The sequence below is a fragment of the Ptychodera flava genome, chromosome 16, assembly GCF_041260155.1.
Source record: "Ptychodera flava strain L36383 chromosome 16, AS_Pfla_20210202, whole genome shotgun sequence".
Lineage (NCBI taxonomy): Eukaryota > Metazoa > Hemichordata > Enteropneusta > Ptychoderidae > Ptychodera > Ptychodera flava.
Window position 1 is genome coordinate 10,668,705 of NC_091943.1, and position 17,105 is coordinate 10,685,809.

At 37.7% G+C, this 17,105-nt stretch overlaps 1 protein-coding gene across 1 annotated transcript; it reads left to right on the plus strand.

Annotated features, from left to right (window-relative positions):
• Nucleotides 1-6,866: 6,866 nt before the first annotated feature.
• On the plus strand, nt 6,867-16,755 carry LOC139152792 (BEN domain-containing protein 7-like). The gene is made up of 7 exons (XM_070726129.1): nt 6,867-6,992; nt 8,152-9,281; nt 9,731-9,799; nt 10,789-10,854; nt 11,317-11,536; nt 12,766-12,924; nt 13,618-16,755. The coding sequence occupies exons 4-6, from the start codon at nt 10,825-10,827 to the stop codon at nt 12,912-12,914; spliced, it is 399 nt and encodes a 132-aa protein (XP_070582230.1). The 5' UTR covers nt 6,867-6,992; nt 8,152-9,281; nt 9,731-9,799; nt 10,789-10,824; the 3' UTR covers nt 12,915-12,924; nt 13,618-16,755.
• Nucleotides 16,756-17,105: the final 350 nt, after the last annotated feature.

The window sequence follows — 17,105 nt, forward strand, 5'->3', positions numbered from 1 at the left end:
AAAAAAAATGCTTACCGACACGACGATCGTGTGGATAACGTGGTTTTTCTTACCTATCCACACGATGGTCGTGTCAATAAGCGTATCCTTTTTACGTATTGACACGATGATCGAGTCTATAAGACACATTTTCGGCTTATTTGCACGATACAGTTTTCTTACTTATTTGCACGATGATCGTGTCTATGAGACGCATTTCCCGCTTATGTGCACGATGATCGTGCAAATACGCAGTTTTTCTTACTTATTTGCACGATGATCGTGTCTATTAGACGCATTTTCCGCTTATTTACACGATGATCTTGCAAATAAGCGGAAAATGCTTCTTAAAGACACGATCATAGTTTTGATAAAGAACAACACATACCGACAAGATCATCGTGTAGATAAAAAAAACAAAGGGATAATCCACACGACGATCGTGTCTATAAGAAGCATTTCCCGCTTATTTGTACGATGATCGTGCAAATAAGCGGTTTAAATTTCTACTTATTTGCACGATGATCGTGTCTATAAGAAGCATTTCCCGCTTATTTGCACGATCATCAAAGACAGCAAATAACGGTAATGTTAATGCCTCATCGGGCCAGCAAATGTATTTTGTCAATGTGTATTGGCACAATTGTCGTCCTTACAGCCTAAGGCACGGTGGTTTGTAATTTTAAAGTTGTGAATCTCCATCAAAGGCCATCATGGGTTTACTTTCTGACTAATTTAGGTATGAAGATTGAGTTTATGAAATGTCATTGGTTTGCGTCATTAAAATGAACTAAATATGCTGCCCTGTAATGTATTCCTTATGCCCGTTGATTTTCGATTGAAGTTGCAACTAAGTAAGTCTTTGCCTAACAAGTTATCGACTGTAACAAGAATTTATACATAAATAGTTATTTTATTTTATTTACGCACTATCTAAGAAGGGTAATTTGATTAACAAACTAATTTTCATCAAAGTCCTAAAAGTATGCATCATCAATAGCAAATCGTCTGAGCAAAATGTCCAGAACTTACCAGAAGGCAAAAAACACCGTTGACCTAGGTAGACATGATGTCCGAAAATGTATTCAAAGCAAAGACAATTCCTAACCTTTCAAATTGTTTCGCGAGTTTTGTTTAAATAAAAATTGCAGGGCACATTTCAGGGAGGGGGGGGGGGGGCCGGCTGCGCCCAAACATAAGCTTACACCAGCCACGACACACTGGCGGCCCGGCCCTGGCAGTGGATCGGCGGAGATTGTTAAATGCAATGAATTTAGCGAGAAAAGAGAAAAAACGGGAAAGGATAGTAATAAGAGAGAGAGAGAAGGGAAAAATTACAAAGTAACTGACAGAAAATAAAAAGGGGAAAGAAAGCCAGGCTCCGACCGGGATTCAAACGTGCGTCTCCCGGAGCGAGACCGCTCTGCTTACACAACTTACCACTGGGCTATCGATGTAAATGGTTAAAAAAATAAGCAATATAAATAAAAGTAGGCTATTGTTGTCTCTTTCAAGCTTCGATTTTGTTTGTTATGCTCTCTAATTCAATTTTTTTGGCAGTTTGAGCCTCGAAAACGCGAAATATTGAGATCGCGAACAAGATTTCGTTGGTGGTTATAAAACGGGCGATTGGATTTTAGCAAGCGATGTCAGCAATTCAATTGTCAATTGAACACGTGAGCCTAAGGCTAAATTATGGAGAACACACTTTTTGTCACACGAGATAACTTTATTTCAACTCGAAAGCCGTACATTTGAGACCACTTGATAAAGCAAAATGGTGACATGAGAGTGAAATTTGCATTTGATCGCAAGTTATCATGATCTTGTCGCTGAGTTGCTTTTTATTCTTGCTTACCGACACGATCATCGTGTCGATAGCCACAACGCGCAGTAGGACCGTTGCCTCTGATGATTTCGTCACAAACGAAATCCCAATAGGTAGTCGGCGCCAATGAGAAAGTCAATATCAAATGACATGGCACCTGTTGCTGGATGAGCCAATCGTAGACCGCGTAAGTACGGCGAGGACAGTATCGTAGGGTTGACGTGACTCGTCACCTTGGTAGAGATATCCGGAATGAGTAGCGCGTTTACTGCAGTTTTCGCTCCAGACAGCGAGTGTAAATGGAATGTTCCTTTCTGTAAGGTGCGGGACCGTGTGAGTTTGTCCCCAAAGGAAGCAAGATTTATGTTCTCGGTAATAGAAATGTCCGCATATACTTTCTTGGCGAATTCTTCGGTCACAAACGATCGGTTTGCATCCTCATCGAATAACACAATAGCATTATGTGTATGTCCATTGCTCACGGAAATGGGAATAATCGCAGTTTTCAATAAAACCGGTCCCGTAGTCTTGAACTCGTCCGCTTTAGCAAATTGAACTCGAGTCTCTGTATTTTCCTCTTTGCCGGAGGGGCTCGAAGTATCGGTAACAGTAGCATGTTTTCCAGTGCGACTTGTTGAAGTGACTTCATCGCGGTTTGCTCTGTGATCATGTAGCGAAGAATGATGTTTTCTTTGGCAATGTCTGCAGGAGAATTTCGACAGGCACTCGCTCAGACGATGCTTGGACAGGCAGTTGAAGCATAATTTCTCACGCTTTACAATTTCCATTCGTTTCTTGGGATCGACGACATAAGTACATTCTCCAGACCAATGTGTATCTTTGCAATATGCACACGGTCTGAGTTTGAACGGACGTGTAGATTTGGAGTTGGCGTGAAAGGTAGCGGTGAGCGCGGGTCGAGATGCACTTTCACCCATAGTGTCAGTATCGACGGTTAAACCAGCTTGGATCGCTTTTATTTCTTTGAGCAGAGCCTTGCCCAGATCGGGTAAAGTCCATGGTACGTCTCTGGCAATTTGCTTTCCCGTATTGATGGATAGTTTATCCATGATTATCGGCACTACATAGTAATTCTCCATATGAAGATTCCTCCTTTCCGAGTGATTTAAGTCCCCGGTTATAGCTTTCCAGCGTGTCGTAAAATCGACGCAGACTGGATAAATCACCGTTCGGCTTTTGAATCTGCCACTAAGCCCGCATGTAAGCATCAATTATCTTATGTTCTTGTCCGTATCTATCTCGCAATAGTTGTAGGGCGTGAGAATAATTAGCACCAGTCAGAGAAAGTCCTTCGATCGTATGAGCGGCTTCATCGGCGAGAAGCCCTCGTAAGTATTGAAACTTCTGAATGTCTTGTAAGCATTTGTTGTAATGAACAGCGGAACGGAAAGCATCGTAAAAGCTTACCCACGCGAGGATGTCTCCGAAAAATGTAGGAAGTTAAGTAGCTTGGGCAGTGCAATCGTCTTTGGATCTGAACTTGTTGCAGATGTGGGTCCCGTGGAAGTTTGAGAAACGGTGTCGGCACTTGCGATCGGTAGCGAAGAAAGTACTGGGTGGCGTTCGATATATCGGCAAACATGGCTCTTTTTGGCGTAAGCTTGTTGAATGTAAGTGTCCGACTCATCCATCACAGTGTCGAAATCAGCTTCGTCTGTATTCTCCACAATCTTAGCATCGATCTCAAGTAGAGTAGCATATTTCGCATTTAGTAAGTCCCGTGTATTCAGCAAATCGTCGAAACGTGCCTTTCTGTCTTCCTCGGATTCGTAGGCAGCAATCTGGTTTTCTGACTTATTCAGAAGACGTGTCATCTGAGAGCGGTGTCCATGTCTCGTCTCGTTGCCTTTAGCTTGGAAAGGTCTGCCATCCTGGTCTCGGCACCAAAAACAATGTGGGAGTGATGAAGCAGGTTCTTTGATGGCAGTCACGAGTCTCGGACACCGGCAGTAGAAGTAAAGCATATAAAACAGTTGAGGTTTTATTGCATAGAAAACGACAAACGGAACTGGTACTCTGAACTCCCCAAAGTTTCTCGAATCTCTAAAACTAAAGAGCCAGTCAGGTGGGAAAATTGTAGCCAAAACAACATGAGAAAATTGCTACAAAGATTGCAGCGTCACTCTGATTGGTCCTAAAGTGACTACGTAATGGTCCATTTAACTCAACTGTGATTGGTCCGCTCTAGAATCCGCGTTCTGCATCAAGCTCGACATGTATTGTCAATGCACACATTGCATAGAGAATATAAAGAGTCACTCAGTCACGATATTCGAAGGCTACGCTGCTGTGCACGTAAGTATCCACTGACCTCCCTCCGAGCTCAGACATTAGGAATGGGCCATTAGATCTTGGGAGGGGGTGGTCACAATAAAATTGTGAAATTTTGTTTTAATATTGTAAATTTCTCGCTGTCTGAGGATAAAGAGGGCAAAGATGTGGTGCAAAGCACCACAAGCGACCGCGCAAATGGTCACGGGGGAGGTCAGGAAGGGGTTGTCCCCCTCCTGCAGTTGGAGCAAATTGCAGTAACGTTAAAACTCCGTACAGGCTACGAAATTACCATTCTATCTCGGTCTGCAGCATCATTTAATAAACTCCGGACTCTATGAAATTCCACAGATACGAAGAGTCATTCACTTTGCAGCAATCTGCAATACCCGACACGCTATGAATAGTACAAAAACAATAAATTCAGGACTATCTAAAGTCCACGGATACGAAAAGTCAATTATTTGCAGTAATCTGCAACATGCAATACGCTATGCATATTACGAAACGGTCAAAATGTCTCATCTCGGAACAAACTGCACTGACGTTAAAACTCCATCCATGTTAAGAAATTACTAATCTATCTCTCCGAGTCAGTAAGTAGCACCATCCAATATGCTCGGCACCCTATCTATAGTCAACATTTAAGAAAAATGCTAAGTTTCTAACAAACTGCAAAAACCAATACACTGTATAGGCCTAGGACGAGTTAAAATATCCCAGCTCCGAGTCGGAGCAAACTGCAGATAAAACTACGTCCAGGCTTCGAAATTCAAAATCTATCTCAGTCCGTTACATCCTCCAATAAGGTCACAACTCACTCTAAAGGCCAGTGATACGAAAAGTCAACCATTATTGCAGCAATGTGCAAGATCCAATACGCTGTGCATATGACGAAACGGTTATAATGTCTCAGCTCGAAGCATACTGCACTAACGTTAAAACTGTTAAAACTCCGTTCAGGCCAAACAAAATGACAAATCACTCAATGCACGTTCGGTTGCATCCTCAATAATCTCAGGACTATATCTAAAGTCCATGCTTACGAAAAATTTGATCACTTTGCCACAATATCAAGTATGCATGTGTAGTACATAAATTATCAAAATGTCTCAGCTCGGAGCAAACTGCACTAATGTTAAACTCCGTCCATGTCAAGAAATTACCAATCAATCTCAGTCCGTAGCATCCTCCAATATGCTCGAGTCTCCATCTATAGTCAACATTTAAGAAAAAACGCCGTTTCCAACAAACCCCAATATCCAATACGCTGTGTATATGACGAAACTTTTAAAATGTCTCAGCTCGGAGCAAACTGCACTAACGTTAAAAATATTTCCATGATAAGAAAATTCAAATCTATCTCAGTTCGTAGCATCCTCCATTATGCTCGACGATCTATCTATAGTCAATATTTTAAAGAAAAAACGCTAAGTTTCTAACAAACTGCAATATCCAATACGCTGTGTAGGCCTATATGACGAGACTTTTAAAATGTTTCAATTCGGAGCAAAATGCAGATGAAAACTACGTCCAGGCTTCGAAATTTAAAATCTATCTCAGTTCGTTGTATCCTCCTATATATGGATACGAAAAGTCAATCATTGGCAGCAATGTGCAAGATCCTATACGCTGTGTATATGACGAACCGGTTATAATGTCTCAGCTCGGAGCATACTGCACTAACGTTAAAACTCCGTCAACGCCAAAAAATGATCAATCACTCACGTTTGGTTGCATCCACAATAATCATAGGACTATATCTTGGCCCAAATTTACAGAGCAACTCACAATCTAACCCCTGATTATGTAATCAGTATGTTCAATAATTATATCCCTTCCTGATCACTTCGTTCTTCCAATCAGAACCTCCGTAAAGTTTCCAAAGCACGTACACTTCTTTATCAATACACCTTGTCTGTTGCGGGTTTCGATCAATTTAACTATCTCCCCAAATCAATCATAGCTTTAAGAAATCTTGTGACAACTTTCTGTATTCTATTTACTTGTCTGATGCTTCTTCGAAGTTGTTTTGATATTTGTACTTCTGTGTTTTTCGTGTTTTCAAGTTGGTGCCGTAATATGATTTTCTTTTGTCTATTCGACCTCCATGAAAAGAGGTGTTTCATCTATGGAGTTATCGAGTTTCAATAAAGATTAATAATATTAATAATATCTAAAGTCCATGCTTACGAAAAATGTCATCATTTTGCCGGAATATCCGACACGCTATGTGTCTTAATTATCAAAATGTCTCGGCTCGGAGCAAACTGCACTAAGATTAAAATTCCGTCCACGTCAAGAAATTACCAATCAAGCTTAGTCCGTAGTATCGTCCAATATGCTCGAGTCTCCATCTATAGTCAAAATTAAGAAAAAAACGCTGAATTTCCAACAAACTGCAATATCCAACACGCTGTGCATATGACGAAACTTTTAAAATGTCCCAGCTCGGAGCAAACAGCACTATCGTTAAAACTATGTCCATGATAAGAAATTTCAAATCTATCTCAGTCCGTAGCGTCCTCTGTCGTGTGTTGCCAATGACTGGCGACGAGATGGCTTCTGACTTTTTGTAGCCTGTTTGGCCGGAAATCGTAGGCTGGGCAGATTGGACAGTGATAATCACATTTATTTGTGTTAGTACAAGAGTCCTCACACAGTTTTAATTGGCTTGTCAGATTGCCAAGACTGCGTCTTACATTGATCGTCATACATGTATTGCTAATGTCTACCTTGCATTCGCAATGAACTATGCAAATTTTTGACCTGCTCCGCCACAGGACGGCAGTTTATAGAGAAAAGGACGTCATAAACGTGAAATGGAAGCATTTCGATGCCGTGGAAAATGAAACAATCGAGAACGTATACGAAGCAACAGTGTTAAAATTTGGTAAGCTTTTTTACCTCTTATTTATAGGCAACTCTGATCGGATTGGCGTGTAACTGTTCTCCCCAAAGCCCTATTTAGCAATAGCCGTGATGACTGATCAGTGATCGTTGCATATCGGCAATGTCGACTATTTTTCTACTCAGACGTTTACAATACATTTTGGGGAGGTCGTCAAGTGTCCGATTGAAAGAGAAGCCTGTCAAAGGTTGCTGAAGGAGTCGGACGACGGGATATACGGCCCCAAGTTAGTTCGGAAATACAAGTCATGGCTCAGTAGTCCCGAATTCCACTGATATGAAAATCCTTTACGGCACTTCGGTTAAGCTTACAATAATGACAGCGTTTAATGGCTACACCTCTTTTTCTAAATGCTAGTCCGAAGTTGACGAAAAACAAGAAAACACAGTTTTGATTTTCTACTCGTACAGCGTGAACTCGCCACGCACATGACACAAGGTACAGCAGTTTAGCTCTGCGTGGCAGGGATATGCCTCCAACCACACACAGCCGTTAACAACACAGCCCTGCCACGCAGAGCTAACCATAGACAGTAAAGCTATGAGCTAACATGGCCAAGCAGTTTGCAACACTTCACGAACTTCCTGATAATGATCATCACGATAATGAGAACAAAATATAATTAAATGCCTATGTCCAATTTGCAGTTGGCCGTCTGACGCTTGTTGTATGACTGAATTTGGCATGGTCGTCAATTACAGCACTGTTGTCAATAATGTGTAAATATAACTTAAATAATGTGGCTTTGTATTTTCAAAGTTCACAATGGCTGCTCGTGTTTCAGTAAACATATAAGGTTCATAATTTTGTTTATTTAGGTATATTGGATTGATGATATGCCTTACTTCTGACATGGTATATTAGGTTTATGAAAAAAATTGATCTGTAGAGAATGCCCCCTTACAAATGCCGCATACATTATTGTACAGAATTCTTGGTTTGTGGTTGAATAGTGTCCAACTTGGCTTATTTTTTTGCACATCTATTTATCTTTAAGACTACAAAATGAAGTGCTGAATTGTTTATTTTTAGTGTCAGATGACTTAAGGAATACTGTTGGTGCACATGTCGATTACATGATTCATCCATATTTGCTTGTATTTCCTGAACTTACATGTACATTATGTTAATTATCTTACAGGAACCAAGAAGGTGGTGAATAAGGCAGAATTGGAATTTTCTGCTAAATTAAAAGAGGCCAGACAAAATGAAAAACTGAAAGGGCCAAGAGAAAGAAAAGCCAAAGCACGAAAGCTGGCCTATGATGAATCTGAAGCAGCAAAATCCCCTGTAAAAGCAGCATCAAAGCACAGTCCAAATAGGAAAAGGTGTGATAAAGGAGAGAAGTCAAACGAGGACAGAGTAAGTAAAAAGAACAGTCCTGCTAAAAGAAAGAGTCCGAATACACCAGACAGCCCACAGAAAAAAAACCAAAGAACAGTCATGTAGAATCTGAGGAAACACTTGCTGTAAAATCTGGTAATTCAAAAAAAAAGTAACTTCATCAAACAGTTCCCAGAAGAAAAGAAAAACAAAAACATTCAGGAAGAATCTCAGGAAGTACATAAGGAAAAATCAGCAAAGTCAAAGAAGGAAAAACAGCAAATAAAGGAAGCAAGAATCAAGACAGCAAAAGCCCAAGCAACAGAATTTTTTGCCAAAAAATTCCCTGGAAATGCTCACAAATACACAAATCAGAAGTTACCTGCTAATGACAATGAAAGCAAATCAATCCAACAGATTTCCACTCTGTGTGTATTACCAGTTCCAGCTACTCCTGTTTTTACTCCAGTAAACCGTCCCATTGCCGCTCTCAAGGCAACTCCGGAAATACAAGTACATACTAAACATGTTACACCAGTCACTGCTGCTGCGGCTACCTCCACTCCAGTATATGGTTCGGGAAATCCAAGGCAATTCACATCAGATTCAGCACACAGCTCATGTACCAAAAGCAATGATGATGAATCATCTGAACTTGAAACTGATTTTACACTACCTGAAACATCTGTGTCATTTAGGGAATTACTGTCCTCGGATATTGATGACAAAACATCAGCAGTGTACGGAATGGCTATGTCAGCTATAAATGATATTGATGGTAATATGGTACTGTAAGTCCTCAAAATACGCCACGTTCTGCAACAACGTATGAATCCACTTACCCACAAGGGAAAACTATACAGGTTATTGTTCGTGAACAGTCTATCTGCCCCAAAAAAGATGTTGATGTGGCTGATGCCTTCAGACCAAATTTCATGATGATACCAGGTAAAAAAAAAGTTTCTAGCAAACGCACTGTCTATATAATCCCCTGGAAGTATGGGGACAGTCTTGTAATTGTAAATCCTTGGGAATTTCTGCTGTATTTTCAGGAAAATAATGCCAATATTGTCAATACTTACCATAGCACACGAGAAGCTAATTGGACTTCCAAGAATGCAAAGGAAATATTGATTTTATCCTTTTCACCGATGTAGGTTTTAGGAAAATTATTGTATGTCTTGATTCATGTTTAATTTGGCATTATAGCTGACTGTCTTTTACAGAATTCCATGGTTGAAATATCAACCTAAACAAAAATTACATTCTTTTTTTTAAATGCGTTCATCAAGCTGTTCATTTAATTGGAAAGAGCTGATTGATTGTAGGGAACAGTTTTTTTTATTAAGGTAATCAAGTTAACAAATTATCTATACATGTACTACTATTTATTTCAGTTCCTCCTCCAGAATGTATGGTGTACTTGAGGAAACTGCTGTCAGTTCTTGTGGGTGTAAAAAAGAGAAGTGAGTCTTTTCTGTAATATACAAGTGTCTTTGAAAGTCACATACCACTTTTTTCAGACATGACATCTTCACCAATTTTTAATAACTTAACCCTTTCACCATCATGGTTTGTCCCAAATCCATTGTTTTCTATGGTAAAGTTGGACCTGTATACAGGGAACTGGGGGTGAAAGGGTTAAGATTAAGTAGCAAAGGGCATATGTGGTATCACTGCATTTATTAAACACCAGCACATTGTAGTTTCATCATGCTATGTGACTATATGAAGGGACTGTAGCTGTAACTGTTGATTTCTGGTTCATGATTTTAACTTTTTTTTAAACTCATTCTGTTCTCAAAATGTGTTTAAATTCCAGTTTTAAGCTCATCAGCACAGCCTGTATGTCTTAAGTACCATGGTATTGTGTATACTTGAATTAAGTAAAATCAGACTGAAATTCACTTGTAAACAGGAGCAGTGCTGACTACATGTATATGTACAAGATGTGTTCACAAGATAGGCAATCATAATTTGACATGTATTTAAAGGGACATAACAGTAGCTGTAACTTTTGACTATTTTTTATTATTTTGGTTCTGTGTATCAACTAGTTTCCTATCCTAATCTAGATACCGTAGCAAAGATTGTTCAGAGTTATGCTTGTCAACGCGGCTTGTACATGAGGAACAACTATTTGTTATTATTTACAAATGAATTCTAGTCTGGACTTGAATACGAATTTTCAACAGTAACAGTGCAGATTATATAGGTTGTGTTGATAACCTAAATACTTGGCATTTCATCATTTTTCAGGGGTTCAAACCAGAAACTGTAGTTGATACGTAGAACAAACAAAATAAGAAAATGATCAAAAGTTACAGCTAATGGATCTTTAATAGGCAATATAACAAGACGCTTCAATTTATTGCCAAAATCGTCAAAATTAACGGTCACTGTCCCTTTACCAACTCCGAGTTCAAACATAAGATATGTTTATTTTTTTCTTTAGGAAAACGCAGATAGTGGTACACCATCATCTTCAAAGATGACACCAGCTTCAAGTGTTTCCACAGCAGTAAGTCATACCTGTCATAGTTTGGTTCACACACATATAATGAGTATTTCCATTTACTTTCATGAATGCAGGTGTTAGTATGGTGATATTAAGATTATGTGAATAATGTGCTCTGCATTGAGTTTGTAATTCTTGTAAAAAGGTTGATCTGAAGCAGTCTCGCAAGGCTGTTAGTGATTGGTCAATTGCATTGCCAACCCACTATTGAAACAGGTGCACGCATGGCCAGGTGCATGAATGATGTATCCTATGAGAATAAATCTACTGAGGCGCTGCAAACCATCCCTGAAAAGATGGACGTGTACTGATATGACTATCATACTGGTGGAGAGTCTTCATGTAGACCTAGCTTTGTATCGTTTTGCAGATAAATTTATAAACAAAGCAAGGCCTACATGTATCATTCTCTCAATTACCAAGTTTGAATTATTTGAATATTTCATATCCATGATATTTTTTCAGGGAATGACAGAATTGGTGCCAGGAAGAGGTGTTTATATACCATGTGTACTTTTGAGCAGCCTTTTGTCTGAATGTCATCGTGATCCGAAGAAGCTGTTCCACAAGTTAATTGACCATTACTTTTCAATGGACGTCCTAGCAGTATCGACAGCATGTGATATAAGGAAGTCTGGACTTGGGAAGCAACCACTTGACCAAACCATGGTTAGTGCTATTAAAAGTAAGTAAATTGTTCAGATTAAAGAAACACTTTCTCTAAAGTTACCCTTTTCATTACAAAAAGTCAGTAATTAACTGAAAGCATAGAGTGACACTGAAGAGAGAAAGAAGGAAATTCTACACCATGCCTTGTGCCAAAACAAACATGATGGTAGGGATATTGGCATACTCATCCCTGTGTGGTTTGGTGTGGTCAAATGTTTATTCAAATACAAATATACATGTTGAGCATGCTGGCTTTCACAGTCATGATCTTGACTATTGTCATTACATATTTACAAAATATTAGTGACAGAAATGAGTATGCGGCAACTACACTGTAGGTAAAATTTGGTTGTGTTCCACAGCACCACTTGAAAAGTATTTCTGACATGCTTTCATGCTGCATGTACATCCATTGAATGCAGTTTCAATAAAATACGTGACGTTTCAGTCGTATAAGGCAATGTTGAGTTTTTGCTATCTTGAAAATCGCATAGTGTTATGGGGCGACTGGAGGAGTAAACCAATCTATCTTCTACAAAACTATAATTAAAAGTTCAGAGTAAAGTTCTTTTAGTTATTTTCTGTGGTGAAAATTATTAATATTATCATTGAGTTGTTTTAGATGATTTTTGAGTTGAGGATGCCAACAACATAGTGTGCCTGTAGTGTTTTTTATGTGTTTTGACTGTGTTTGAGTCGAATTTTTGTGATATTGATGTAGTACGGTCTGCAAAAAACTGGACTTTTTGCACATGGTGCAGATCATTGCAATCATTTTGTAGTCTCGTTTATTGGATTTTTGTAAGAGTTTGAAAAACAAACTTGTCAGAACCACATGAACAACAAATGGTAGCAATGGAGCAACACAAAATATCATGTGGGTCCTCAAAAATCTTAAACAGCTCAATGATAATAATACTTTTCATGATAGAAAACAGTTACATGTAAAACAAATTTAATCTAAACTTTGAATGATAGTTCAGTAGAAGAGAACAGAAATAGCTAAGTGTCTTGATATGATGTCCATATTAGAATGCTATGGCTTGAGTGGCATACTTCCGTGTTTAAACCCCCCCCTCCCCCTCTTCCGATAGTCCAGTAATGCTGTGCAATTTCCAAGATGGGCAAAACTGATCAAACCTTTCCGTCATGGAGATAGGTAGACGACACAATCCATTGCTTTTTTGGGACTCAAAATTACCCCGTTTATAATAAAGAGTGTCAAACTTATTGCTTGCCTTTCAGCGTACGTGATGGCATCAGCAAGGAAGCTAGACATAGTATTAAATGATAAAGAGCTTACAAGAATACTGACTAATAGATGTTCTGGTGCCAGAAGAGCTGTCACTAAAAAGCTAGCACCCAGCACATTGACCAAGCCCATTGAGAATTGAGGAATCAAAGGTAAGTTTAAGAGGTTTAAAAAGATTGAAGCTCCATTTGCTGTTACACTGCTGCTATTTTGTCAGTGCCTTGGTTCTGAATTTCAAAAACAATTCCTAATCTGAATCTCTGAACCGTGGCAAAATACATGTACCCTGAATCATGATGAAATGCCGAGTCTTCAGCAGCCTATCAACACATTCTCATATGTCATCCAGACTGTTATTGCTGAAAGTTGTATACAATTCTGTACTAGTATATGCCAACAATTACTGGTCATTTCACATAAATAGGCTATGTTGACAAGCACAATACAGGTCATGGCAGCATGAAAAAAGGATTAGAATAAGAAACTATAGTTTATATGCACAGAGTCAGAATGACCTAAAAACCCAAAAAAACCACAGCTAATGTCTCTTAAAAACACCGTTGGCTGTGGCTTTTTCCTCAAGAGGCTTTTGTTTGTGCACTGAGTGTTTCCTATTCTATCAACAAAGCCTAATGTGAAGAGTCAGTTTTGTTACTAGCGAAAGTGAATTTCAGTCCGACCAGAATTCATTTCTCATCAATGATAGCTGCCAATATATAATAGAGGCTGTGTAAAAAACAATGTAACCAAATCGGTTGAATATCATTCCAGGTTCTGCTGACCAAAAATATATATTGTCCAAGTCAGTGCATGGCTGATATTTTCATGTGTATCTTTCAACATAGGTGTCAACAAAGGAAAAAGAGATGCACAACAAGCTTTAGTCACAGAAGAAGGATGAAAAGGTCTTTTTAAGCCATGTTTTTATGCTGTAAGGTAACCAGGCAATTCACCTTTTCCTGTGTTTACCCATGTTAGGCTTTACTATGCACATGTGGTCAAGGATTTTGAAGCCTGCATGCAGACTGGTAGGACAGTTAAATCCTGCATGTTTTTTTTGTCAGTGGGTAGGTCTTTGACCACATCTCTATATGTCAAATTAACATGACAAGTCTTTGAATACCTTTATGTGTTGGCTCACATAATGTAATGCAGTGATTGCTACCCATAACCACTTTGTTAAAAGTATAACTTAAAATTTGGTACTGATGTACAGAACATCCTCTTGAGCCTTCAAGACACATAAATTTGACATGGGGATTGGCTTATAAAATCTATGTAGGCTTGAAGGTGCATGTGTAAGGATAGGAGCTATTGTGATATCAATTTTATTCCGTTCAGTTTCTCTAATCAGTACTTTTAAGCACATATCACTACCCACTTTGAAGGGGCATGACTGGCTTAAAAACCCATACATGAATTTGTTGACGATAGAACGTTGATATTTCTTATTCTATAGATAGAATCAATAGACTTTTTATCAATTGAAAACATTGGAGGAGGACAAAAGTCATCTGTACATGCAACTTTTCTCCCTCAAAACTTGAGCTCTAAATATTTCCAAATCATTTTTAAGGTTTAGTTTTCTACTGTAGTCAAATTTATAAACCAAAAAAAAAAAAAAAACTAAAACAAAATGGCAGAACTAATTATTCATAACAATGAATCAGTGGAAATGAATGCTGAATTATATAAAATCTTATTGAGAAAGAATTTTGATACATATTTCATTGTATCATGGCTTCACTGTGAACAGGCCACTTGCATGACCCCGTTATGACCTTTGTGTCACCATGAGAATGTGCACTAGTCAAGCTTTTGGATGACTTAAGGGAGTTTTTCCTTGATAATTACTATGCTTGTTCATAAACCAAGTCATTCAAAATCAAAGCTTCAGAACAATAATTGCTATGGCCAATTTCATATCATTCAGCAATTCAAAAAAAGAAATCTTTTTGCATGTACATCTGTATGAATATTGAGATAGATGCTTCCTTACTTCACTGTAATAATTTTTGTCAAAAAGTTTCCTGCAGTATAGCACCTCATGTAATTTTTCAATAGAAATTTTAATTCAGAGGCTATGATTAAGTATACTGATAATTATTAACTATACTTTAGATTTTTGCTCAGAACTATTGCAGTAGACTTTATTGTCCTTTAGGGAAACATGTTTTGATGTTTTGATATTAAATATAGTTTGTCCAAATGTGTTTAATCCCGTAGTAGCTTGTTGCTGAAAATATGCTTATTTTCTATAGATGAAATTTATAGTAATTTTTCTACTTTTCAGTGATTTTCATACATGATAGGATTCATATAGTGAAAGGCATAGAAATTCAGTTCTCACCTTTGTAAAATTTATAGTTAAGATGCAACTGATTTGCATGCACCTACTTTGATATTGTTTAAAGGGGAAGGTTACCCAGTGATTATGTATTCAGCAATAAGAAATCTATAACAAACTGGTGCGAAATCTGTTTTTGTTATTAATTTCCACTTACTGATAGCACGATGGCATCCATTTGAAAACCTTTAGTTATAGGTGGAAGTGACATAAGAGCCTACGACTGCACTGACACTTGTGGGGCTTCCTCGGCTGAAGACTACGGGGAAGCCCTATAAGTGCCGGTGCATTCCTAGGTTCTTATGTCACTTCTACCTATAACCTATGGTTTTCAAATGGGTGCCATCGCGCCTTTGGTAAGTGAAAGTTGATAACAAAGACAGGTGTTGCACCATTTTTTTATAGATTTTTTATTGCTGAAAATACAATCGCTGGGTAACCTTCCCCTTTAAGATAATAATAGTAAAGATGGTTACTGTTAGGATAATTAGTGTAACGTGTTATATAGACTTCAAAGTTACAAAGTTGCTTATTACAAAGAGTAATCGGATAAATTTTCATTATAAGATAACCCAGTATGTTTGATAAAAAAGGTGCACAGATTGTTTCTATTGCAAAGCCATTGGATGTGCTGATCACACCATAATTACACCCCGTCGAAATTTGGTACTTCAATTTTAATATTTTTGAGGACATGGTCATGTTAAGAAAGAAGAAATGGTAATATTGAGTACACTCTAATGGATTACCTCATCTTTCTGTCATAAAGTCTTATTTACAAACCACATTACATTTTTTTGCAACATGATACTTGACGAAAAATTTACATTTTTCACCAGAGGAATTTCAACTACTGTCTGTCATTCATGTCAACAAAATCAAGAGATAAATTGCATTATTTATGACATTTTCAACATTTTACTCAAGTGTACCGTTTTTCTATTTATTATGCCAACTTGTTCTTTCAATTTTGCCATTCATATTGTCCATAGTACAGCCTCATTAAATATTCATTGCTTTTAGGTACATTTAAGAAGGACTTCTCAGTTGAAAAATATATTTTCAAAATTATTTTATTCTTTAATCATAATGTAGTACTTGCATTTAATAATTTTGTACTGTAAAAGTTAATAGTAGTAACATTTTTTTGTATTGCAATATTTGAAATGACAGTAATATTTTCCTTTCATGACTTTGCTACTATTGTTGTTCAGTTTGTCAACTGCACTTTCTTGCTCAGCTCCCTGAATTTTGTTGAAATATCCACTTGTCAGCCTATCAGCATGATCTGTATATTTAGTATATAGATCCAGATTTCATACAATGCATCTGTCAACTAGTACAATTTTGACTATAAAGGTAATAGACTGTTAACATGATAATAGTAGATATTTCAACTTGCTTTTGGCAATAGAACAAGAAAATGTAGTTAATACAAAGAACAGAAATACGGCAGAAACCAGTTGTTACAGCTACTTTTAAAGTACATATCAGTATTTTACCAGAAGTAATTGGCCTTTAATGCAATATTTTTCATAAGTCAACTTGGCTCAGTTATCTCAGAAAGATACATTTTATGTAAACACTTTTTTTAAAAATATGTTATTTTATTAATACAAACTTTGTTTAAAATTTATATAGCTCTCAACTTGTTTTATTTGTGTATGAAGGTCTTGTCTGCTGATTTTACCACTCTTGTATTGCTTCTTTCTCCTCTGTAGAAGTCCAACTGTACCAGAGAGAATATGGACTTTGATCAAATCACTGGATAAAAAAGTTATGGAACATTTTATCAAAGGCTGAATGAACTGGATTATTTTTTGTATGCTGAATCTTAAAAGTACAAATATGAAATCCATTGCATCAGCTTTATCAGTAAAGAAAATGGCCCAATAAAATTGCATTTCCCCATGCACCATTTTTTGAGCCTCTTTGTAGGGCATTACACATATGCCACCACACAAAGCCAACAAATTGTTGTTGGCT

Coding starts and splice junctions, on each gene's coding strand:
- LOC139152792 (XM_070726129.1), top strand. CDS start 10,825: ATGACACCAGCTTCAAGTGTTTCCACAGCA. Junction 10,855..11,316: donor CTTCAAGTGTTTCCACAGCA/GTAAGTCATACC, acceptor ATATTTTTTCAG/GGAATGACAGAATTGGTGCC. Junction 11,537..12,765: donor CATGGTTAGTGCTATTAAAA/GTAAGTAAATTG, acceptor CTTGCCTTTCAG/CGTACGTGATGGCATCAGCA.